General features: G+C 59.9%; 1 protein-coding gene across 1 annotated transcript; it reads right to left on the reverse strand.

Annotated features, from left to right (window-relative positions):
* Positions 1-1647: 1647 nt before the first annotated feature.
* On the reverse strand, positions 1648-22932 carry SYT2 (synaptotagmin 2). The gene is made up of 9 exons (XM_079327171.1): positions 22763-22932; positions 8856-9035; positions 8555-8724; positions 7212-7328; positions 6826-6993; positions 6503-6670; positions 6029-6146; positions 4717-4850; positions 1648-4124 (listed from the first exon to the last, which is right to left on the reverse strand). The coding sequence occupies exons 2-9, from the start codon at positions 9019-9021 to the stop codon at positions 3918-3920; spliced, it is 1248 nt and encodes a 415-aa protein (XP_079183297.1). The 5' UTR covers positions 9022-9035; positions 22763-22932; the 3' UTR covers positions 1648-3917.
* Positions 22933-23276: the final 344 nt, after the last annotated feature.

Raw genomic sequence — 23276 nt, forward strand, 5'->3', positions numbered from 1 at the left:
TGGTGAACATGGCAATCCTGTGTTAACCACTGCACTCCATGATCTTGGAGGGCCTTTCCAATATAAATGATTTCATGATTCCGTGTTTTGGGGGCCCTGGGCCCTTGGGAGGCTCCACCCACAGCTCCATCCCTCCGTCACCGCTGGGCTCTGCCCCGGGTCCTGCCCCTCACCGCGGGTGCCCCGTCAGCCGCAGCATCGAGACCAGGAGGGAACCAGCTCCTTTCAGCTCGTTTCTTTAATAAGGAGACGGAAATCATTACAAAATAACCATCAAACGATCAGAGACGGAACGACAGAGTCCACACGAGGGGAAAGGGCGTTAAAAGCAGCTTCCGCCGGAGCCGAGCGCTGCGGGGCCGGGAACGGCGAGACCGCGACTGCCGGAGCTGCCTCCTCCCTCCCAGGTCGGGAGAAAAAGGAAAGGGAACCCGACCTGTAGGCAAGACCCGTAGGTTCGCTTCCTTTTTTAACCCCGGGAGCATCTCCGTGGCACAGCTGGGTTTGCTCCGCGGTGCCGCCAGGAGAGGGAAGTGCCAGCTCGCGTCCCCAAAACAGAAGCCACCGACTGGCACGGCAGAAATAACCCAAATTGCTCCAAAAAGCCTTTTCACCACCGGCAGCTCGACCCCGACATCTGTGGCCAGCGCTGTCCCGTCCCCGCGCCCGGTGTGACAGCGGTGGCGGCTGCGGCTCCTGAGCCCCGGGAGGTCAAGGACAAGGGGGGACAAGGACACGCGGGGGAGGGAGGTCACGGGCTGTCCCCGCGGGGTCCCGCTGCACCGTGCTCTAATATGGCTTCTAAAGTCGCTCTGACGTGAAATGCACCAACGCGACACAGGACACCGAAGCGACGATGTTGCTGCTACCCGGCCATGGGACAAACGCGACAAGACACAGGAACACGACACACATGGGCGCCACGGCTGCGTCGGGACAGCTCACCCTCCGCTGGCGGGCCGGGCTTGGCATGCTTTGCTTCTTGGCATTATTTTCTTCTTTAGTATGATTTAATTGGGGATTTTCTTTTAATTTGGGGGGAGAAAAAATCAGGGCGGTGGAGAGCTCTCGAGCGATGAGTTTTGGTGGTCGCCGCCGCCGGAGCTGGGGACGGGGCGGTGGCAGCGCCGCTGGGCTCGGGCCATGCTGCTACTGCTACGTGGCTGCATCGCATGCACTGCTCGTGGTATATACAGCTATGTCTCCATATCATTCACCTACACACAGCTAAGGGGGGTCAGAGGCAGCGCTGATGGCTTCAGGATGTTGGTTGGTTGGTTGGTTGGTTGGTTGGTTGGTTGGTTGGTTGGTTGGTTGGTTGGTTGGTTGGTTTTCCCTTGTTTATTAAAAAGAAAAATTAAATCATGTATTAAAGTCACAGTCTTCCCCCTCCCCCAAGGCTTAAAGAGTCTAAATGGAATGCAGCCAGGTGGGACCTCCACTCCTGGCGAGACCCCGGCCCGTGCGGGGGTCTGGGGCAGGGAGGGGAGGGCGGGGGGAGCACACAGGAGGGGTGCATCTGGGGTGTGCGGGTGTGCAGGTGTGATGTGCAGGTGTGATGTGCAGATGTGCAGGTGTGTAGGTGTGATGTGCAGGTGTGCAGGTGTGATGTGCAGATGTGCAGGTGTGTAGGTGTGATGTGCAGATGTTCAAGTGTGCAGGTGTGATGTGCAAGTGTGCAGATGTGCAGGTGTGATGTGCAGGTGTGCACACCTCCACCTGCTTTCCCAGGAAGGCTGCAGGGCCATGCACAGTCACTGGCTGTGAACAAAAGGATTTCAGTGCTTTTTCTAATTCCTCCTATTTTAACCCATTCCATGTAAGGCAAATGCCCCCATACAACTCCCCCCTCTGGTGCCTGGATGGACCCCAAAATGAAACTGAGTCCTACCAGTGCTCCTGACCATGGGGTATCGACCCCCCTCCAGCTCCCCATTATTAAAAGCATCCCAAGACTTCTCCCTTTGGCTACAGGAGCAGGACAGGACCCCATCTGTTAACACTGACACATCCATTAGGAAAAGGGACTAATTAAAGCTGGAGGTGGCCCTGAAAGACCAGATGGCCAGGTGGCCCCTGAGACCCAGCATGGCTCCAGTGCCACCTTCTTCAGGGCATAGGCCAAGTGCAGTGGTGGTGGAGGTGGTCATTAGAGGTCCCTGCCCAACATTCCCTTCCCACATTGCAGCTTGGCCATCTGAGCCCCAAACCTCCCATGGAGGAGATGTCCTGCCCTGGGGACCTGTCCCAGAGCTGCACAACCCTGCTGGGACAGGGGCTGGTCCCTGTATCCATTTGAACCCCCCCAGTCAAATTTCAAACCTGGCAGCTGCCACGAAGTTTCCCATGATCTCCCCACCTCTGGAGAGGGCTGGGAGCCCTTTGGGAAGTCAGAGCTGTGGGAGCTGCCAAAGAATCCAACAGGACAGGGATGAGCTCAGTTTTGGCACTTTGTCCCTGGACCCGAGACACCCTGCACCTCAGGCGCAGCTGTTGAACCCCAGAGCAGCATCCCCAGTGCCAGCACATGCCCATGGCTCAGCTCTTCACTGCTGCAGTGCTGGAACCTCCAGCACCGAGTCCAGAGAAGCCAAAGGGAGCAGAATGTGAGGCTGCTGTGGAGCTGGAGCTGGGACAGGGACACGAGCTAACATCAGTGCTCCAGCACAGACTGGACTGAACTGGGCAGGGCTGCTGCACCCTCTCCCAGCTGCAGAGAACTCTGTTGGCTTTCTGACTCAGGGGCTTTTCTGGAACAGTAGCAGAAGTAGCCTAGAGAAGCTCTTAGCCACTGTCAGGGTCATGGATATGGCTTATACCCCTGAGGGGAGCAGGACATGGTGGGTTCAACAGCCAATGGCCTGGTGGGGAGTAGCAGCTCATGGGGTCAGGGGCTTTGGTCTCTTGCTGGCCCCAGGCTTGCTCTTGCCATCCCCACCCACAGCAGGTGGTGGGGCTGGAGCTCCCCATGGCCCCAGCTGCCCTGAGGCTGGGAGTGCCCACAGTGCAGCTGAGCCCTGGGACGTGAATGGACTGTCCCTGGGGAGACACCTGGTACAGCTCTGGGGGGCTGCCCCCATCACATCTGGAGACCCCTCATTGTAAACCTCCTTGTGGAAGCATTTTGATCTATGGGATTCACCAAGCATGGCAGGACACAGATGCAAATCACCCAGCACTGCCCCTCTGGGGACAAAACAGAGGTGCTGGTGCTGGTGCTGGTGGTGATCCACACAGTGCTGCTGGTGCATCCACATTTCACCCAGTGCCTCCTTAGAGCAGCCCACTCGAGACTCCCTGTGCCCAGTTCTCACAGTTCCTGCTGCAACACTGAAGGCTTGGCACCCCACCAGCACAGCAGGATCCATGGCAGCAGGATCCAGCCTCCAAACCTGGAGCTGGCCAGGAGCACTCAGCCTTCCTTGGGGACTGCCAGGGGGAGGCAGCTGGGTCTCCTCAGAGGATCTTCTGCACCAATTTTGTGTCTCACTGCTGGTCATGCCCCAACCAAGCACAGGGGGTCTGGTCATCTCACACCATCAGGCTCCAGAATCACCTCCATGAAACATTCCACAGTTCCCCAGGTGATCCCAAGGGCAGGATGGTGGCAGCAGTGCTGCAGGCTGGTGACACAGCTGCTGGGGAAGGTCCCAGGCGTGCCGGTGGTTTGCACTGGGCAGGGATGGCAAACAGAGGCAATGGAACATGCAGCAGAAGGGAGCAATGCTGGAGAACAAAAAGAACCATCCATGTCTTTAGCCTCTTCCCCTGGAAGCTATTGGGACTGCCTGGATACCCTTCCAGAGGCATTAAAGGGCATTTCAGCTTAAAACAACAAAAAACCAAAAGGAAGGTTGCAGAACTGAGGTATCAGTAGCTCTGGGTCAACTGTCCGTGGTGCACCCCGGCCAGCAGAGCTATTTGTTCTTCCCAAGAGCTGCATCCACCTCCTCCTCGGGCTTGAGCGAGTGCCACTGCGCGATGGGGCGCCGCGGGTTGGCCAGCATGTCGGACCAGTGCCGCAGCTCCGTGCCCGTCGAGTTCAGCCCCGTGAAGATCTTGCCAATGGCCTCGTTCTTCCCCAGCTTGTCATAGTCCAGCACTGTGATGACCACTTGCACTTTCTGAAGGAGGAAAGCTTTTTTAGAGGGGTGGAAAAGCTCCACAGCCTCAGGGTGCCCCAGGGATCCCCCAGGGATGAGCCTCACTTTGGGGGGGTTTATCCCAGTTTCCTTCGTGTCCTTCTCTAAGGAGCACAGAGTCCAGTGGGGGCCCAGCTCTTCCTGAGCTGGTTCACCTGGGAAAGGTCACCCAGGTGTGGTGTGGGGCTGGGAAAGGGCTGTGGACTACTGGGCAGGGGCAAGGGGCACTTGCACAAGTCATGGAGGGGCAGAAGGCAGCAGCTAAGAGTCCAAAATGTCCCCAGGACCACCCTGTTATGCTTGGGGTGAGGCTGTAGGATCAGGAGCAGAGGAAAGCCCAATTTCAGCCATGATCTGGAGTGGGGGTTCATCTCCCATGGGTGCTGCCCAGCCTCCCACCTCTGCCCCCACACCAGCTGCCCTCAGCATCAGCCCAGGCCCAGATGGGACTGGCAGGATCTGCTGGGGGACCAGAGCAGGAGCTCAGCAGGAGCAGCTCAGGCTGCTGGGGAGGCTGCAACAGGGTTCAGCAGCTCTAGGGCATCCTCCATCCCAGGGCAGCCATCAGACAAACCTGTATCTGCTCAAAGGGGATCTCAAAGCTGAAGGACTCATTGAAGTAGGGGTTCAGGGTCTTCTTTTTGACTGTGGTCTTCTTCTTCTTCAACCTCTTGCCATTCTGCAGCAGGTGGATCTTCACATAGGGATCTGGGGGGGTCAGGGTGGGGCATTAACCAGGGCTGAGGTGCCATGGGGACACCACTGCCCTGATCTCAGGAGTCATCTCAACCCAGGGTAAGGGAGAGACCACCTGAGTAAAGGTGGTCTGAGTTTGTGAATGGATGCCAAAGATAAAGTGGTTGGGCTGGAGAAGATTTGTGGGAGCAACTGGCCAAGGGATGGAGTTATTCTGCATTCAGCAGAACTGGGGAAGGATCTGGAGAGTCAGACACATAAGGAGAGGCTGAGGGAGCTGGGAAAGAGGCTCAGCCTGGAGAGAAGGAGGCTCAGGGGGGACTGTCTCATTCTCCACAACTCCCTGACAGGAGGGGGTAGCTGGGGGGGTCAGGCTCTGCTCCCAAGAAACAAGGGACAGGACAGGAGGAAACGGCCTCAAGCAAAGACAGGGGAGACTCAGGTTGGACATCAGCAAGAATTTGTTTATGGAAAGAATGGTCAGCCATTGGAACTGCCCAGGGAAGTGGTGGAGTCCCCATCCTTGGAGCTGTCCAAGCAAGGCCTGGGCATGGTACTGAGTGTTCTGATCTGGGTGGGGATCAGGCACAGGTTGAACTTGATGAACCTGGAGCTCTCTTCCAACAGTAATGATTCTGGGATTCTGTGTTGTGGACCCCCTTGTGGGAAGCAGGGGACTGAGGAGTAACAGCTGGCCTGTCAGGTGGGTGACACTGGGTGGGTTCTGGCCCTGGTCCCCCCTGTTTCCCACAGTACAGCTGCATCCTTGCAGCCATGCAGGTACTGCTCTTGTGGTTAAAGCACATCTGCAGAGAGCTGAGGACCACTGGGCACAGAGCTCAGACCCAGGATGGGGCTGGGAAGATGCTCTAGGCACAAAACATGCTGTTGACCAAGGTCCCCAGCTCCCAGGTCAAGGAGGAGCAGGACCAGACCAAATGGCAGAGCAGCACCTTCACCAGCCAGGTCCTGCAGCACCCTGGTCCTGCTCGAATCAGGGGGACCAAGTTAGGGATGCATCCCATGCCCATCTCCCCTCACCCCCAGCCAGACCTGGGGCTTCCTCCAGCCTTGAGGAAGCACTGGGGGTTTCCCAAGCTCTGCCAGACAGGAGGCCCCAGAGTCCTACCCCACAGAGATGCTGAGACCCCCAGAGGGGCAGGGGGAGGCTGCCTCTGAGCAACACCCACCTGAGAGGCCCCCAACATCCATCTTCTTCAGGTTCTTGGCTTCCAGGATGCAGACTGTGAGCTTCCCAGCCGTGGGCACATACCGCAGCGAGATGCAGATATCCCCCAGCTTCTCTGGCTGCCAGGCAGAGCAAGGGGGGAGATAAAGCCTTGCCCTGCCTGGGACTCCAGTGTTTGGGCATGATCACACATGCAGGTCCCCCCCAAACCCTGCTCAGCTCAGGCACCAGCACAAGAGTTTGCTCACTGGGCCCAGGACAAGCCAGGCTCAGCACAGCACTCAAGATGTTTTATAGTCTTGATTTTTTGCTATAGAAACATTTTTACACAGAGGAACAACAGGTCAGATCCTGCCTAGCAATGACTGCCAGGATATTCATGGTACCCTGGTGGGACCCCACAGAGCAGGGATGGCCCTGAAAGCAGAGCTCCCCCCAGCAGCCCCAGCTCAGAGCCCACCTCCTCAGCTCTCACCTCCTCCTTCTCGCCGCTCTGCAAGTCCCTCCACTCCTCGATGGGCTGCCCCAGGTCCACGGTGTTCATGGGCACCTTCACCTCCCCAATGATGTCGTGCTTGGAGAAGCGATCGAAGTCGTAGATGGCCATGACCAGTGTTTTCCCACCCAGCTCCTGGTAGGGCACCTGGACAAAGGAACAACACTGGGCTCAAGGGGCTCAGGAGAGCCCGAGCCAGCACCACCCACCCCTGGAAGGGAAAGTCAGCACACGGGACTGCCACTGCCAGGGGAAGGATTGGAGAGGGAGACATCCATCCTGTGCTGGATAAAGGGGCTCACCTTGAAGGTGAAGGTCTCATTGAAGGCAGGGTTGAGAGTCTTCTTCTGCACTTTGGTCTCATACTTTTTCTTCTTGTCAGGGAGCAGGAACACCTTGACGTAGGGGTCTGAGGTGCCTCCCATGTCCAAAGCTGGCAGTTCAGCAGCTTGGAGGATCCCCACTGTGAGCTGGAAGGGCAGAGGAGTCCTGTCAGACAGCCCAGCTGTGAAATGCAGCTGCCAAGGGCTCAACTCCAGTTCAACATGGGGCAGGACTTCTGTAACACAGCACCCAGCTCCTCCTAGCCTGGTGTGCCTCCCAAGCCCAGCACAAAGACCTGTCCTACCCTCAACTCCCTCCTCTGGGCAAACCCCCCTCCCCAGCTGAGCCCCAGCCCCTCCATCACCTGGTTTGCCTGGAAATCGTAGTCCAGTGAGAACTGCAGCTTGCCCAGGTTCTCTGGCTCCTTCTCCTCCTCCTCACCTTCCCCCTCGGTCAGACCCGTCTCTGCGTCATCGTCGTCCTGTTGTTCCTGGGGTGGCAGCCCAGGTGTCAGCTCAGCAGGACAGTCACAACCCAGCAGCCCCAGCCCCACTGCCTGGCCATCTCAGCACCCCACTCCTGGCATCTCAACACCCACCTTCTCCCCACCAGAGGCAAGAAGTCCCACGTGCTGGGGACATGGAGCACTGGCAGAGCAGGCTGGGGGTGGCACTGTCTGTGCCACAGCCATGCAGCTCCCAGGGAGCCACCAGTGCTGCCAGGACAAGGGATTGACTCCAGGGGAGGGAGGTTTGGTGCTTGCAGGTGGTGGGTCCTATGCCCCCCAGCCTGTGCTTGGAGGAGCAGTACAGCCAGAGATAAGAGCTTATCAGGGCCATTTCCAACCCTTGTAATCTCAGAAATAGATTGTCCCCAAGAAATCCACCCCTCTTCTGCCTTCCCAGGCACAGTCCAGGGGTGGGAGTCCCAGCTCCTTACCCTCTCTTTGATGTGTCCCCAGTCCCCCATCCCAGCCAGGAAGCAGAACATGGAGAAGGACATGGTAACACTTACATGGAGGGTGTCCCAGAGCAGAGGCAGCCAGGGGAGCAGGGCAGGAGGACAGAGAGGGCAAAGAGAGACACGTTAGACAGACAGTGAGCGAGCCATGGTGGGGTGAGGGTCAGGGCTTCTACTGCCTGGGGAGCCCCAGGGGACACAGCCTTCGCTCTCCACTGGGGAATCCCACCCCACACCTCCCCCCTCTCCTGCTCCAGCCCTGTCTGCATGCCCATGGTGCCCCCATGGCTCTGAAGAGCAGGAACAGATACCCAAATTCTCCTACCCCCTCCAAATGGCCGTGGGTCAAGGCCATTGAAATGGCTGGGGTGGTCCCAAAGCCTGCCTTGGGCTGGCCACCAGGATGAGCTACCAGCAGCTGCCACTTCAGCACAGATGTTCTGGGGATCCCAAACTGGTGGGTGTTTTGGCATGGTGGCCCTCCCCTCTCAGCTAAAGGCTCAGAGAAATTAGATTGACACAGAGGGGGTAGAAACACAAGGGATTGAATCAACATTTCCCAGCTCAGGTGAAGCATTGGCAGGTCCAGGCCAGCTTGAGTCTGGTCCATCTGGGCCACCAAACACTGGAAGAGGACAGTGCTGCCTCAGGTCCTGGCTCCACTGTCCCATCCTGGGGTCCTGGTGTCTCCATCCCAATCCATGAGTGCCCTGGCACAGCCCATAACTCAGCCCAGGAGGACATCACCTGGTTGCCTGACTTCATGTCCTTCATGTTCATGGCATTCTTCATGCCTTTGCCCTTCTCCTTCTTGTTCTTCTTCTTCTTGCAGCAGCACTTCTTGCAGATGCAGAAGCAGCAGGTGAGGATGAGGAGTCCGGCCACGACGGCGATGGCGATGAGGGCCCAGGGAGGCACTGTGGGCACAAGGCAGCGCCGTGCTCAGCCCTGCAGCTCCCTCCCAAAAACCTCCTTCCACAGCCCGTGCTGGGACCAGTGCCCTGGGTGGGTCATCAGGAGGGGAGTACCTGGCAAGGGAGCTACTCACAGGGGATCTTGTTGAGCTCGTTCATGAATTTGTCCCTCAGCTTGGTGAACATGTCCTCCTTGCTCTCGCCCGGCGCCGCCGCCTCGGTGGAGTTCTCCATGGTGCCCACGGGCAGCGTGCTGGCTGTGCCCTCCGGGGCCAGCAGGGACGCTTGCTTGAACGTCATGGTGCCTCAGGAGCCTGGAACACAGCCACCCTCCTGCCACTCACAGGGGCCCCTGCTGCCCCAATGTCTCAGTGTCCCAGTGTCCCCAGTGTCCCCAGGACAGTGCTCGTGTGGGCAGCAGGCTGCACCAGGACACTCATCCTCTGCTGGGGAGCACAGACCCAATGTCTGTGAGAGGTCACCTGGATCCCTCACAAGCCAGGGAAGCTCAGCTGGCCCCTGGGATTCCTGGCCCTTGACATCTCCAAAGCCACTGGGAGCATCACCCAGCATTGCATCAATGATGGTGGCAGCTGCAAGCCTCCCTGGGACAATGGGGACACTCCTGGGAGGACATTCACCTGGCAAGGCCCTTGGGTGTGCATCCCCAGGAGAGAAGAATGAGGTCAGTCTGGACAAATCCAGCCCTCCCATCTCCTTTTCTCAGGCAGGAGCCTCAGGCATTCTCACCACAGGGACCCGGTGCTGGTGTAGCACCCTCAGGATTTGCTTCCACCCCCAGGGGAGCTTCCAAGTCTGTGAACAGAAGAGCAGCAGCACACTGCTCTTCTTCCAGCCCCAGAAGGCTTTGGCAGGGCACATTTTGAGGATGGAGGGAAGCAGGGAAGAGCTGGCTCTACACAGCACTGGTGGGTTCAGTGTGCAGGTCAATGGGTCAACTCACATGTCACACACAGGTGTCACAGGTGTCCTGGGTGCCACACCTGCCAACCCCACTGGGCTCCCCTGGCCAGCTCTGCTCCTCCATGGAGCCAGGGAAGGTGTTCAGGTCACAGCCAGGGCTGCAGCACAGTCTGACATGCTCAGCACCCCTCCCCAGCCCAGCTGGGTCTGAGGGGTCTGAGCACCCACCAAGGTGGGGACAGCCATTGTCTTGCAAATGTGGCTTTGACTGCAGCAGGCAGAGCTGGTACAAAGTACTCTCACAACCCAGCTCCAACCCCAAAGGGTCTCCATGACCTCCACACCCCCAGCTCCAGCCCCAAAGTGCCTCCACAACCCCACCAGCAAACAGCTTGCCAGAGAAGATCAGAGCAGGGAAGAATGCCAGGGAATGCAGTGACAGTGGGGTTAAGGAGAAGACCAGGCTCTCCAGAGAGGGAAGCAGAGACAGCAGGATCACAGATAACCCAGGAAGGAGTTTCTGGGGGCAGGTGAGCTGTGGTTTGAGTGCATCCCCTTTCCTGCATCTCTTCTTTGCTCTTCACCCACAAGAAGCCTCTCAGTCAGAGCATCATCCTCTGGATCTGGTGCTTCTCTGCCCTTCCTGCAGAACTCAGACAGGAGTGCTCCCACCTCAAAAAAGCCAGACAGCCAGACCTGGGGGTGTTGCTGCCCCAAACTGACACTGCCATGTGTCTCCAGCCACCTCACAGGTGAATCAAGCACTGAATTACCCAGAGTGTGGCTCCACACCTGGACACCTTCCTCCTGCACCACTGCCCCAGAGGGAATGTGGCATGGGGGTCTGGGGGGGCCCCCATGAGGCAGAGGCAGTCCTTCACACAACAAAATGAGGTGATTATGTGACTCCCAACCAGACAAGGTCCCTGCTGCAAGCCTGCAGCTTTGCCACCCAATGGCTTGAGGGGCTGTCACAGCCACAAACACCAGCATCAGCATCACCTAAGCCCTGAACCCTGGTACTGGGGGCTGAGCAGGGTGCTGGAGTCCCCTACAGCCCCCACATCCTTCTTAGAATGAACCAGGAGCTGCTGCATTTAATCACTACCGAGCTGAGGGTTATTTGATCTCGAGGACTTTGAAGGTTCCCCAAAGCTTCCAGCAGCTGAGGAGACCTGGATGGGTGTCTGGGTCTGTCCTCATCATTTGAAGGGTTTCTCCATGTGCAGCAGGGTGGATGGGAGGAGAGTCAGGATTTGGAAACCAAAGGCTGCTGGGGGTAGCCTCTGAGGGCTGGAGCCTGTCCCCTTGGTCTGGGGCACGGGTCCTGGCTCTGCCCTGCACCCCTGGACAAAGGGTTTGGGTCCAGGCCACCGACACCCTGCAAGCTCCCAGAGAAGAGGAGGTGGGGGACCCCAGGGTTGCACTGCACCACAACACACCCCGGGCCCCGCTCTGCACCCGAACCTGCTGCACAAGGTGGGCAGCACCCAGAGCAGCACCCGGACGAGCCGCCCCTCCTGCCGGTCCTTGTGCTCTCAGCCCAGCACTGCCCGGGGCACAGGCGAGCCCCGCTGCCACGATCGCGATGCTGCTCCTGCAACACGGAGCCACCGCCCCGGGGACTGGTCCAGCACAGCGGGGACCGCTCAGCACCCGCGGCCGGGCGCGCCCTGCAGCCCGGGGTGCGCACAGGTGAGCGCGGGCAGGTGTGCACGGAGGTGCCGGAGTGTCCGTGCACCTGTGAGCGAGCAGGGAGCGAGGGCCACAGCCCAGCAGGGGTGTGTCTGTGCACGCGTGGAACGGAGGTCAAGCTTGTGCCAGCACATGTGCCAGGCATGCAAACGTGGGAAGGTGTGGATGCTTGGGCAAGGTGTGTGCGCGGGGTATGGATGGGTGTGAGTGTGTAAACGTGCACAGAGTATGCAAATCTGCGTGCACAAATGGGTGTGTCAATGCTCGGGCACAGGCAGTGTGTGCCCAGGGCTGTATGTGCTAGGGCTGTGTGTGAATGCTCAGGCACACCTGCCCGTGCCTGTGTGCCCAGGGCTGTGTGTCCGTGGCTGTGTGTCAATGCTCAGGCACAGGCAGCGTGTGCCCAGGGCTGTGTGCCCGGGGCCGTGCCCACCTGCCCAGGTCACAGCGTCCTTGTGCGCTCAGGCAGTGTCCGTGTGGCTCTGCCAGCATCCGCCCGTGGGTGTGGGTGTGCATGTCCTCAGCCTGTGCAAGGGCTGGCACACACCCGCACACCCCAGACTGTGCCCACAGAGCCCCCCACGGCACCCTGTTCCCGGGTGGCACTCAGAGACGCAGCACAGACCCTTGGCCAGGGAACTGCTGCTTTGGGGGCTGCCCGGAGCTGGAGGGCTGCAGGCAGCATTAGCCCTCGCTGCAGGGGTTGCTTTTGAACCGGGCAGCCTAATTAGCATCACTAATTGTTCCCTTGTGGTGCTCACCGGGCGCTGGCAGAGCTGAGGCCCGGAGGGGCCTGGGGGAGGCAGCCAGTGGGGACTCTGTGGCTGCTCCCCCTCCAGCTGAGCACCTCACAGCCCTTGCCATGGGAGCGGGGGGCTGATCCTGCCCCCCCAGGCGAGGGGACCAAGCCTTGATCTGCCCCCTGCACGGGCAGGGCAGGGACAGCCGGGGAGGGGTGGCAGCTGGGAGAGCAAGCAGTGGGGCACTGTGATCTTGGGGATGTCCCCTCACCTCCAGGTTCCAGTCCCCATCATGCCACCGCCTGACGGGGTGTCCTCGGGTACATCCCGTGTCCCCGCCAGGCACAAGCGGGGCAGCGCAGCCCCGCAGCTGTGGGGGCAGAGCTGCTCCCACCCCTGCCGCAGATTCTCAGTCGGTGGGGACCTGTCCCAGCCCCCTGTCCTCGTCTCAGCCCCCCCGTCCCTGTCCCCATCCCAGCCCCCTGTTCCCGTCCCTGTTCCTGTCACTGTCCCAGCCCCTTCCCCCGGCAGCGGGCGGGGGCCGTGCGGGCTCGGCTGCGGCACTGCATTGCAGTCCTGCTCCGGCTCCGCTGCCTTTTTTTTTTTTTTTTCATTCCTTTTGCAATTTTTTTCCCTTCCTCTTTGCAAGTTGCGGCAGCCGCTGGCGAGGGGCCGAGCGGGCGGCGGTGCGGGTGAGAAGAGAGCTCGGCCCCCGAAATCCCCACCGCGCCCCAAACCCCGCCGAGCTGCCCCTGCCGAGCACTCGCTGCGGTTCTGCAAGTTTCCTCTTTATTCCTGCCTGGTTTGGAGCTGTTCCCCACCACCCCCCACTGCTCACCATCACTGCCCCGCCATGATCGCAGATTTGGGACATAAAGAACATACGGGGGTTGTAATTAACCATTTCTATCAGTCCTTGGCCAAAGAACAAGCGTGGGTTAAGGCATCATAAAACACTGGTTAGGAAGGGGCCCCTTGTTGCCTTGCTGGTCCCTGGGGACCACCCAGCCCCTCTCTGGGGTGCAGCACCCTTCGGGGGAGGCTGATGGAACAGTAGGACCTACTGCACCCCTCCCTCCCCCCAAAAAAAAACCCCACCAGGAGCTCCTCATGGAGCAGGACAGAGTGGGCTTCAGCCAGTAGCTGCTGCAGACACCCTATGGGACAGAGGGTGGCACATCACCCGTGTACCTCCATTACACTGCCCCCAGGGTGTGGGGTCCCCACAGCCCCCCCAGCTGCCAACTCTGCCCCCACAGGGAGCTTGTTGCTCCAGCCCCTCAGTGTATAACCCTGAACCCCACCAAATACATCACCCTCACAGTGCATTTCTCCCCCAATGCATCCCCCTGCAGCCCCCAATGCATCATCCTGCACCCCTCAATGCAGCAGCCCCACATCCCAGAGAACATCCCATATCCCGTGCCTGCAGCAGCTTCCCAGACCCCTTAACATATCACCCCAGCCTCACTTCATGCATGCACCTGCATGCTGCACCACCCTCAGAGAACCTAAAACCAGTCTGTTACCCTGTACCCCCTCAGGCAGTGTTCTCCAGCTGCAAACATCTGGCCTAGAAGGAGCCCCCAGAGGCTGTATCCAGCCAACTCCCTCCAGGCTTGGCTCTCAAACTTGCCTCAGGTCCCTCCAGCCCCTGTTAAAGCTGATACTGAAACCTGAGGAACTGCACTGAGCTTCGTAAACCTCCCTCGCTCCATCGCTGATTTTAGGGAGCAGGAGGGGGTGTCCCCCTCCCTTTCACATATTCCATTTGCTGCATTCCATTTGCTGGCAGCACCCCAAGATCTGGTGGGATGTAAATCCCAGGCTGGAGCCAGCAATCCCATCCCCATCTATCCCCAGGGCATTCCCTGTACACAGAAAAGCAGTTCAGACACTGGAAAAATCCCCTTCCTGAGCTCTTCATCCCTCCTCCTCCTCCTCCATCAAATACTCCATCCCAGAGATCACCCCCAGCTCCCCCCATGCTGCTGCATGGCACAAAAAAGGGGATTTGGGGCTTCTCCAGAGCTGGTCCCATCATGGGTATCCACTGGCCAGCACTAGCTCCCTGTCTGGATGGGATGGGGAAGGATGGAGGGGGGGGATTCACTGACTGGGGGGCTTTGAGGACCATGTAGGGGAGAAATGGAAAATCAATGGGCAGTTGCTCTCATCAGCCAGGATATTCTGCAAAAGACCAGAGCCAGGATGAGAATTTGGGGATGAAAGGACCAGGATGTCTCTGGACAGGACAGCACCCGGGGAGCTCAGGCCCCATCAGGGTGAGGCTTCTGGGGAATCCAGCTGCTCCTGTGCAAGAGCAGAAGGAACCTCCCTCCTCCAGCAGCAGGAATCTCTCCCCTCCAGGAAGGTGAAGGCCGCAGGGATGATGGAGAGCAGGAGCAGCAGTGTGAAGATTAATGAGGCTGAGGCAGCAATTAGCAGCAGGCGGCGCTGACCCAGCGTAGGCTGGGGGTGGGTAGGCAGGTACGGGGGTCCCAACCCCGCCCCCAGCTCAGAGGGGTGGAGTGTCCCAGGGAGACCCCGATGGGGGAAGGCTCATTAGCTAATGAAGAGCAGCTGCCACCGCGGGCCCAGAGCGACGAGTTATTTCTTCTCTACAGGATGGCAAATGCAGGGCTGAGCTGTCCTGCTGGGATGGGAACGCCCTCAGGCCTCCACGAACCAGGAGCTGACCCCAAAACTGCTGCCGTGTGCCAGGGCTTGGGCTTGGATGACCGTGAAGGAAAATCCCACCCCGGTTTCAAGGTGAGACGCCTCCCACCCCAGTGCCAGCGGGAAGCCTGGGCACTGCAGAGCCCGCACAACCCTGCAGGGCAGCCCGGGGCAAGCAGAGATTCCAGAGCACAGCTCAGACATCTGGCAGAGCCCCATCTGGATTTCGATGCCTGCAGGTGTTTTGCTTCTGGGGTGAGGAGCACAAGAGCTGCAGGGAGAGATCCCAGCCGGAGGCTGTGCCGGGCACCGCGCCCGGCGCAGAGCGCGCACCGGCCCGCGGGGGACACGGGCGGGACACAACGCAGCCTCAGCTCGCAGCGTGGGACAAGAGACTCCAGTGAAGGCAAAAACATGAGTTAGCTTCCAATGGTCATTTAATTAACAGAGAATTCCTGGCAGGGGATGTGTGGAGGCAGCAGACCAAAGGATCAGCGAGCAGGGAGGGCGGGGAGGGGCGCTGGGTGGGGAGATGCTGCAGGAGCCTGTGCAGAGGGACTCTGTAACAGCCCTGAGACCCCGGAATCTCAGCCCTGCTCCCCTTCCCCAGCCCCAGCACAGCAGCTGCATCAGCGGTGCCTGATCAGACCTTCAGCACCAGGATGGTGGAGCAGCCCCCGGGATCCCCCCACATTCCCGTGCTGAGGGCAAGGGGAGTCTCTGCTCTCCCAGCTCCACACTTTCCAGGGGAAGGTGTTCCTGCAGCTGAGGGGTGTGACAGGGTGAGGATACTCCGGTGACATCACAGTGTGAGCTGCTGAGACATCACCTTCACAGGGACAGGTTTTCCTGTCCCCAAACCCATGTATGAGCAGGTACAGCTGGCCAGACACCCCCACCCACCAAGGGAAACTGAGGCACAGCATGGGAAGCAGTGCCCTGAGAGAGGAAATCCCTGATCAGGGCTGAAGGTCAGCATTACTGCAGCTCTAAATGGGCCAGTGACCAACCACCAGACCTCACTGGGACCCCCAGCACTGCTCCCCACCCTGCAGGCTCCAGCAGCATCTCTGGATGGGACCAGAGCTGGCCAGCACTCTCCTCCCCACCACGGCACACTCCACTCACGGCCTCATCATCCACCAGCTCCTGCCTTGGCTAATTAAAAATAACAACTTGCTGGGGTTCAGCAGCCCCAAACAGGCTCTTCCCCTGGGATTTTAGAAGAGCACCACCCTGCACAGCTCGGGATGAGCTCCTGCCTCGGAGCCCCTGGCCTCAAGGAAGGAGACTCAGCCACCAGCTCACACGGGAGAGCTTCTAAAATAAAAAATTAAAACCTGATGGTGGTTTCACAGTCAGTGCTTTCCTATGAGAGAGGATCTGTGTTACTCACAGCAAAACCAAGCGAGCTCTAGCAGTAAATGCAGCCTTAAGGCAGCCTTTGTCCATCATTTGGGTTCCAGATTGATGGCTTCTGGTGTTCCCAAGCCAAACTTTTGCCTCCTGCTGCCAGAAGTCCCCACTGGATGGACACCTAAAGGTCAATGTGGGGAAGGGATGATCCCACCCTGCCCTGCTCACTCCTGTGCATCTCCTCCTGGAAAGCATCACCCCAGCCAACACCCACCAGGTACTGGGGTGCTTCTCAGCAATGGCACAGCCCCCAAAGCATTGTGACTCAGGGAGATGGCAGATTTATCCCAGTCCAGGGACACCTCCCTGCATGGGGACCACTGCTGGCACCCAGCAGCACCAGGGTGAGAGGCAGCTCAGGGATTTTCTGTGCCTTTGCCTCTAAGATCAGAACAGCACTGAGGGAGGACAAGGGCAGTGACAGCCCATGATGCCAGCACTTGCATCAGAGGAGACAAGGACCCACTGCTGGGCACTGGAGCCCTGTCTAGCACCCAGAGGTGCTGATCCCCCAAAGCCACTTTTTCTAGAGGGATCAGGCCCTGGCTCTGGTTTGCAGCTGCCCCAAGAAGGAAGGGCAGGAGAGAGCTGAGCTGGGACTGGTGCCAGGGCTCCCACAGGAGCTGGAGCAGGCTCTGCCACAGCCACTGCCACCTGAAATTTGGGTGCCAACAGCAAAAGGACTGGTGAGCACCTTGTGCCCCTCTCCAGTTGGGTCTCTGTTTCCCACTGTCTCCCATCACTGCTGCACTGCTCTCTCATCCCACAGGAATGCTGCAGGGGCTGCAGGCACCACTCACCACCAGCACTTCATCCAGAGGGTTTCAGCTCATGCCATGTGCTACCATGGCACAGGTGGAAAAGGCAGCTGGGGGTGCTAAAGACCACAGTTTCCTGAGCTGTGGGGACACAGCTATTGACAAGAACAGCAGAGCATATGGAACATCTCACATAGCACTGACCACTGCCAGAGCAAACCACCAGGCTCACCCCAATCCCAGGCAGCACAAGCAGTCCACCCTTGGCACACAGAACCATGAATGGCCAAAGAAGCCTCCCAGAACACAAGCTGCAGGTGCTGCTAGAGCCCAGCCCACTCCCCAGCACTGTGATGCCGTGGCAGCAGTGTCTTGCTCTGAAGGCAACATGAGAGCAGCTAAATAGGGCACCAGATGGTGATGGGCTGAGCTGCCCTGGCACTCTGAAGCCACCACACAGCCAAGAGCTCCAAATTCTGCCCTCCTGGGTGGGCATCACACTGCTGGCACCATGGCCATGGCCCTGTGCCACACTGAGGCTCCAGATCAGCGTGACAGGAGAGAAAAGGAGCCAGGTCAGCTCCTGGGGAAGAGCCAGGAGTGAGCTGAGACACGGCAGATCGATGGCAGACAGGAGCAGGGAGCACACACCCCGTGCTGCTCCCCAGCTCAGCCCATGGGCCAAGCAGGCACAGGGCACCAGAGGCCCATCCCAGGGGGAGATCCAGAGAGATCTCCACAGCTCCCAGCCAAGCACAAGGTCTTGATGGGCTGGTGTTAGAATCCAGGAAACCATCTCCCAGCCCTGGGGAACTCCCAGCAATGCTCATCCTCCTCCTCCCTGTCAGCCTGGGCACAGTCCCCCAGGGCTGGGTGCTGTGGGAGCAATGCTGATGCTGCTTACCCAGCTCCAAGAGAGCCCAGAGGCAGAGGAGAGCTCTGTGTCCCCAGGGCCATCTGGCCTTGTGGCATTTGGGGTGGCAAAGAGAATGGTAGAAGCACAAGGGGGATCAGCAAGGGGATCATGATGGGATCAGCCAGGACACAGCACCACAGCAGCCCAGAGAATTTTGTTGTGTCACAAAGCCCCACCAAGGCCAGGACAGGACTGGCTCCCGTGAATGAACCTTGTGCAGATGGAGAAATTGCACTGGAAGAGCTGGGAGCAGAGCTGGGGTGATGAGCACAGCCCCTGAACAGCACAGGGGGCTCCTCTGTCCCTGCCCAGCCCCTCTGAACTGCATCCCCCTGTGACCCCAAGTGCTTGGTCAGCACAAGCACAACAGCACACACTGCCAGGGCTGCACAGAGGAGCTGTTCTTCCCCTGGAAAAACCTGAAGAGCCCAGATGCAAATCACCCTGGTTCCTGAGCTGGTGTTGGTAGTCACCATCCCTTCCAGGGGTCCCCCATGGCCACTCCACCAGGAGGTGTCTGCTGGGCTCTCCTGTGGCACAGAGCAGAGCAGGCACAGCACACACTGCAGCACCAGGCAGTGGTGCCATGAGGAGGCACAGGCAGCGTGGGCACAAGCCAGCACCTTCATCCCAGACACTAACCCAGCTCTGCCAGGCCTCAGCTCCAGGAGAAAACCTTGGGACTCCCCTAGGAACAGAGCAAGACAGCAACAGAGCCCACAGGGAGCCCATGTGCTTGAAAATCCACGCATGGCTCTGAAATTTGGGGTTGTTTTCTTCCTTGAATTCTCTGCTGGGAGCTGTGGTGCCACTTGGGGTTCCCCAGAACCAGCAGTCCTCAGGCCCAGCATGTCCCCAGGGACATCCTGTGTCCTGCAGGAGAAGAGAGGAGGCGTCTTCCTGGGATGATGCTAAGCAGTTTGGAGGCTGATCCCACCACCATGGTTTTGGTGTAATTGCTGTGGTGTGAGGCACCACATGAGGCTCACAGGAGTCAGGGATGCCTCATCCCATGCCAGCACTGCCAGAATGTCACCTGCCAGATCAGCTCTGCTGATCCCAAACCATCCTGGCACACTGGCATGTCTTGGGCATCCTGCTGCTCACAGACACTCACAATCCCCACAGCTTCAGCCTGGCCCCAGAGCAGATCCCCAGGTCCCTGGCAGCAGGAGAGTCCTCCCAGGCCACCTCCAGCTCAGCACAGACTCAGGGCTTGGACTACCCCATCACATCCCACAGCACCACCTACTCCTCATGCCACAAGCACCCATTTTGCTCCCGGTCTCCCCATATCCCCTGGGATGCACAAGCCCAGAGTCCACATCTGCTGCACCCTGCAGGGCTGGGAAAAGCTGGGGAGCATAAAACACCCCAGATAAACTAAACCACACCAGCTTTCCTTAAAATGCAAGAGGAGAATGACACTCTGCTAGTGGCAGAAATGCCTTCCAGGCCAGTGGGCACTGGAGTCCTGTCTGGCACCCAAAGCCACTTTTTCTAGAGGGATCAGGCCCTGGCTCTGGTTTGCAGCTGCCCCAAGAAGGAAGGGCAAGAGAGAGCTGAGCTGGGACTGGTGCCAGGGCTCCCACAGGAGCTGGAGCAGGCTCTGCCACAGCCACTGCCACCTGAAATTTGGGTGCCAACAGCAAAAGGATTGGTGAGCACCTTGTGCCCCTCTCCAGTTGGGTCTCTGTTTCCCACTGTCTCCCATCACTGCTGCACTGCTCTCTCATCCCACAGGAATGCTGCAGGGGCTGCAGGCACCACTCACCACCAGCACTTCATCCAGAGGGTTTCAGCTCATGCCATGTGCCAGTGGGGATGAGTTTGGTGCAACAGTCAGACAACTGCCTGCGTGGGAGAGTGGAACTGGCTCCAGACAGCAGGAATTGGACAGCCCAGCACTGCCACATGTACTGCCAGAGCTGGCTGCAGTCACCCCTCTCAAAGCACCAGCACCAGCAGAGCCACCCCAGGGTGACAGGGAGCTCTGCCACACTCTGACTGCTGACCAGCAGCTGAACTCAGGGACAACACAGTTCCTACTCCAAACACCAGAGCAGATGAAACATCACAACTTCCAGCCTGCAGGAAGCAATGGAGCAAGTGGTCCCACTGGGATGTGGCAGCCCCCAAACCCAGCAGGAGACACCAGGACCCTACACCCCAGGGCTGACAGGAACAGACCAGCACCATCCCCAGCTGCAGGATCACACCAGTTTGGGGCATTCAGATTCCAGATGCACGCTGCTTAATTTACGGTTTAATTAATAAATGGGGAATTATGCCAAGTTTATCCAATACTTCTGGATGCATGATGTTATCAAAATCCCATTACTGATGAAGGAAGGCATGAAGAGCAAAATTAGCTTTGGCATCTGAAAGAGTTCAGTCAATGCGATAACACAATTATTAGGGCTAATAATCAAAGAGCGCTTTGGGGAACGCAGGCTGAGGCAGGAGCTGAGCTGAGGGCATGAGCTGGGGAAGAGCTGGGTGTTCATCCAGGAGGGAAAGGCCAGCTGCAGCCAAGGGCAAAAGTATTTTGTCGATTGCACTTACTGGCGGCTCCAGATAAGTGGCACAGGGAAGGTGCTGGTGGCCACCAGGCTGGGGAGGAGCACCGCTGGGCACAGTGCCGAGCTGCACTGCTGGGAGTAGGGAATTAAAAAATACAGGATTTTAAACCAGTGGGCACTGGGTCCCATCTGTACACTGGGCACTGATCCTGCTGGAGGACATCACGGCTGCCAGCTCGCAGCTCTGCACAGCCCGGGGAAGGAGAAACTCCAGCCATGATGAGGAGCCGCAGTCACCCGGCTCCCAGAGCTGGGACTTTGCCAAAACCACGGTGAACTGGAAGAAGGACCTGCGGGGGAGCGGGAGCCCCGGCTCACTTCAGTGGCCTCTAGCTGTAGCCCAGTGACCATCCCTGGGACTTAGGGATCAGGAGGCAGCTCCCACGAGAGCAGTCGGCAGCAAACTCCACATGGCTGTGATTGGAAACCCCCCCCCAAGCGTATTTATAATATATATCCATGTACATGTATGAGGGTCTATATGAGTGTATTTGTGTGCTCCCTCCTGTGGGGCCGCGGGCAGCAGGGTGCAGAGCCAGGGCGGCTGGCAGCAATGCAGTGCAGCCGGGCTGATCGCCGCTGCCATCACCGGACTCACCGGCAGCGAGGGACGTGTCCTCACCCTGCAGAATCGGGGGCACCGGGGCTCCAGGTGGCTCCCGGCAAGCGGGGCAGCGGTGCTCACCACGGGAGGCCGGGCAAGGTGCCAGGGCATCGGGCAAGGTCAGACCCATTCCTGCATTACGTCCATAAGCAAGGAGAAGACATGGCATCACTCTGAGAGGCGCTGGGATTTGGGGGCACTGGGGTGCTTTGCTGGGTGATCTGTTCTCGAGCAACACAGGTGACTCCCACTGCCACGGCTGGCCTCAATGACCTTGGGTGCATCATCTCCTCGATGCCTCACTCTCCCCCTGCACACAGACCACCGCAAGCCACACGTCTCCCTGCGGCCAAAAGCACCCGCACGCAGCAAGGGCGCAGAGCCCCGGGGATGCCCCAGCGGTGCCCCGGGGGTCCGGCAGCCCCCAGCAGCGTGCGGCCGAGGCACTGTGCTAGCGAGGAATAATGCAGCAGGCTGGAGACTCCTGCCGGTGGCTGCGCTGCCGCTCGGTGCGTGCAGGAGTAACACTGCTGCAGCAGCACCTCGCGTACCAGCCAGCCTGCGCTCAGGACTGAAGTTTTGCTGCAGCAGAGGAGCAGGCGGGGAGTCCAGCAGCGCTCTGCAGCTCCACAGCGCAGCAGGCTGTGCTGTCGGACACTCTGCAGTGGGTGACACCCCGCAGCACCCCGGCCACTCTCACTCGGAGGACAGAAGAGCGCTGCGCCAAGGAACGCCCGTGCAGAGAGAAACACAGAGGCACTGATACAGTTGGAGACCACGAAGCAATGGGTGACACAGACTTGTGTTCCCCCCTCTCTGTGCCACAGTCACCTTGCAATGCTGCCTGTCCCCTGCGCAATTTGCAGAGCTCCTCTGGGATCACTCTTTAAAACTAGGCTGAGGGGAGCAGCGATGTGCTGGGCACAGCAAGGACTGCAGCATCCCAGTGTGACATCCCCGGCGCTGGACTGAGCCTCTCTGCACGGCTGCACCCTGACGGCACCCAGCCAGCGTAGGAGTGCTGGAGGATCCCGGACATGGTGTAGCCACGGCGCGGGAATCCAGACTAAGGGTCTGCCTGGAGCTGGCTCCTGGCCAGGCCACTACGAAGAAGCCGTCAGAGCACCGGGGCTTGTAGCTGCCCACGCTGGGGCCACGTCGCTCCCCGGGTTCCCAGCACCAGGGTTGGGTTCCCCGCAATGCTGTGGGAACAGCCCCGCGCCCCCGCCACCCCGGGGCCAGCACCCCAAGGGCATTCATTGCCGGGCACCCGCAGGGATGAGGAGCTGGAGCATCCCGCAGCGCCCAGAGGGCACCTTTGACCCGGCGGCACCGCGCGGCATCCCCGGGAAGGTCCCCACGCCCCTGGGTGCTCCCCGCCAGTTCCGCAGCCTCCTGCACCACTGGCCGCCCCCCTCTCCATCTGTCCAGGCACCGTTCCCAGCCGCCTTCTGGGTGCAGTCCCCCACGAGCAGTCTCTGGGTGCTGGTTGCTCTGGGACCCGCGTCCCGGGATGAGTTCCAGGGAAAAGCGCAAATCCCTGCCCCACTCCCGGCACTGGGACACTGCGGGGTGCACTACCGCGGACTCCATCCCACCCCACGGGGGACAGTCGCACCGGGCGGCGGCGCCGGGACGAGACCCGCGAGAGCTCGGGCTGCCCCGTCCCGCAGAGCCCGCGCCGCTGCGGCAGCGGGGGAAACTTCTGCGGGAGCGCGGGCGGGCACTTACCGGCGGGGCGGCGGCGGGAGCGCTGCGGCGCGGTCCGTGCGCTCCGGGCGGGCGGGGAGAGCAGCGCTCGGTGCGGGGCGGGCGGGGATGGAGCGCTCGGTGCGTTCGGCGCGGGGCGGGCGGCGGGACCTGCGCGGCGCTGCGGCAGCCCCGGCCCCTCCGGGCTCGCGTGTGGCGGCTCCGCCAGGCTCCGCCCGCCACCGGGAGCCCCGCCCGCGGCCCCCGCCCGCGCACCTCGGCCCGCCCGGCCCCCCGGGGGCGAGAACCGGGGCTCGTGCGGGAGCGGCACCGCCCGCGGCGTCCGGGAATCGGCACCGGGCACCCCATCGGGCCGCCTCGTACCTGTCACCGGGCATCCCATGGGGTCACCTCACACTGGGCACCGGGAAACCCCCATCGGGGTAACCTCACAGCGGTCACTTCACATCCGCGCTGAGCACAGCACCGCGCACGGGCACCCCGCATCGGGGTCACCTCACACACAGCGCTGACACCTGGCACTGACACCAG

The sequence above is a fragment of the Erithacus rubecula genome, assembly GCF_903797595.1.
Source record: "Erithacus rubecula genome assembly, chromosome: 26".
In the NCBI taxonomy this organism is placed as follows: Eukaryota; Metazoa; Chordata; class Aves; order Passeriformes; family Muscicapidae; genus Erithacus; species Erithacus rubecula.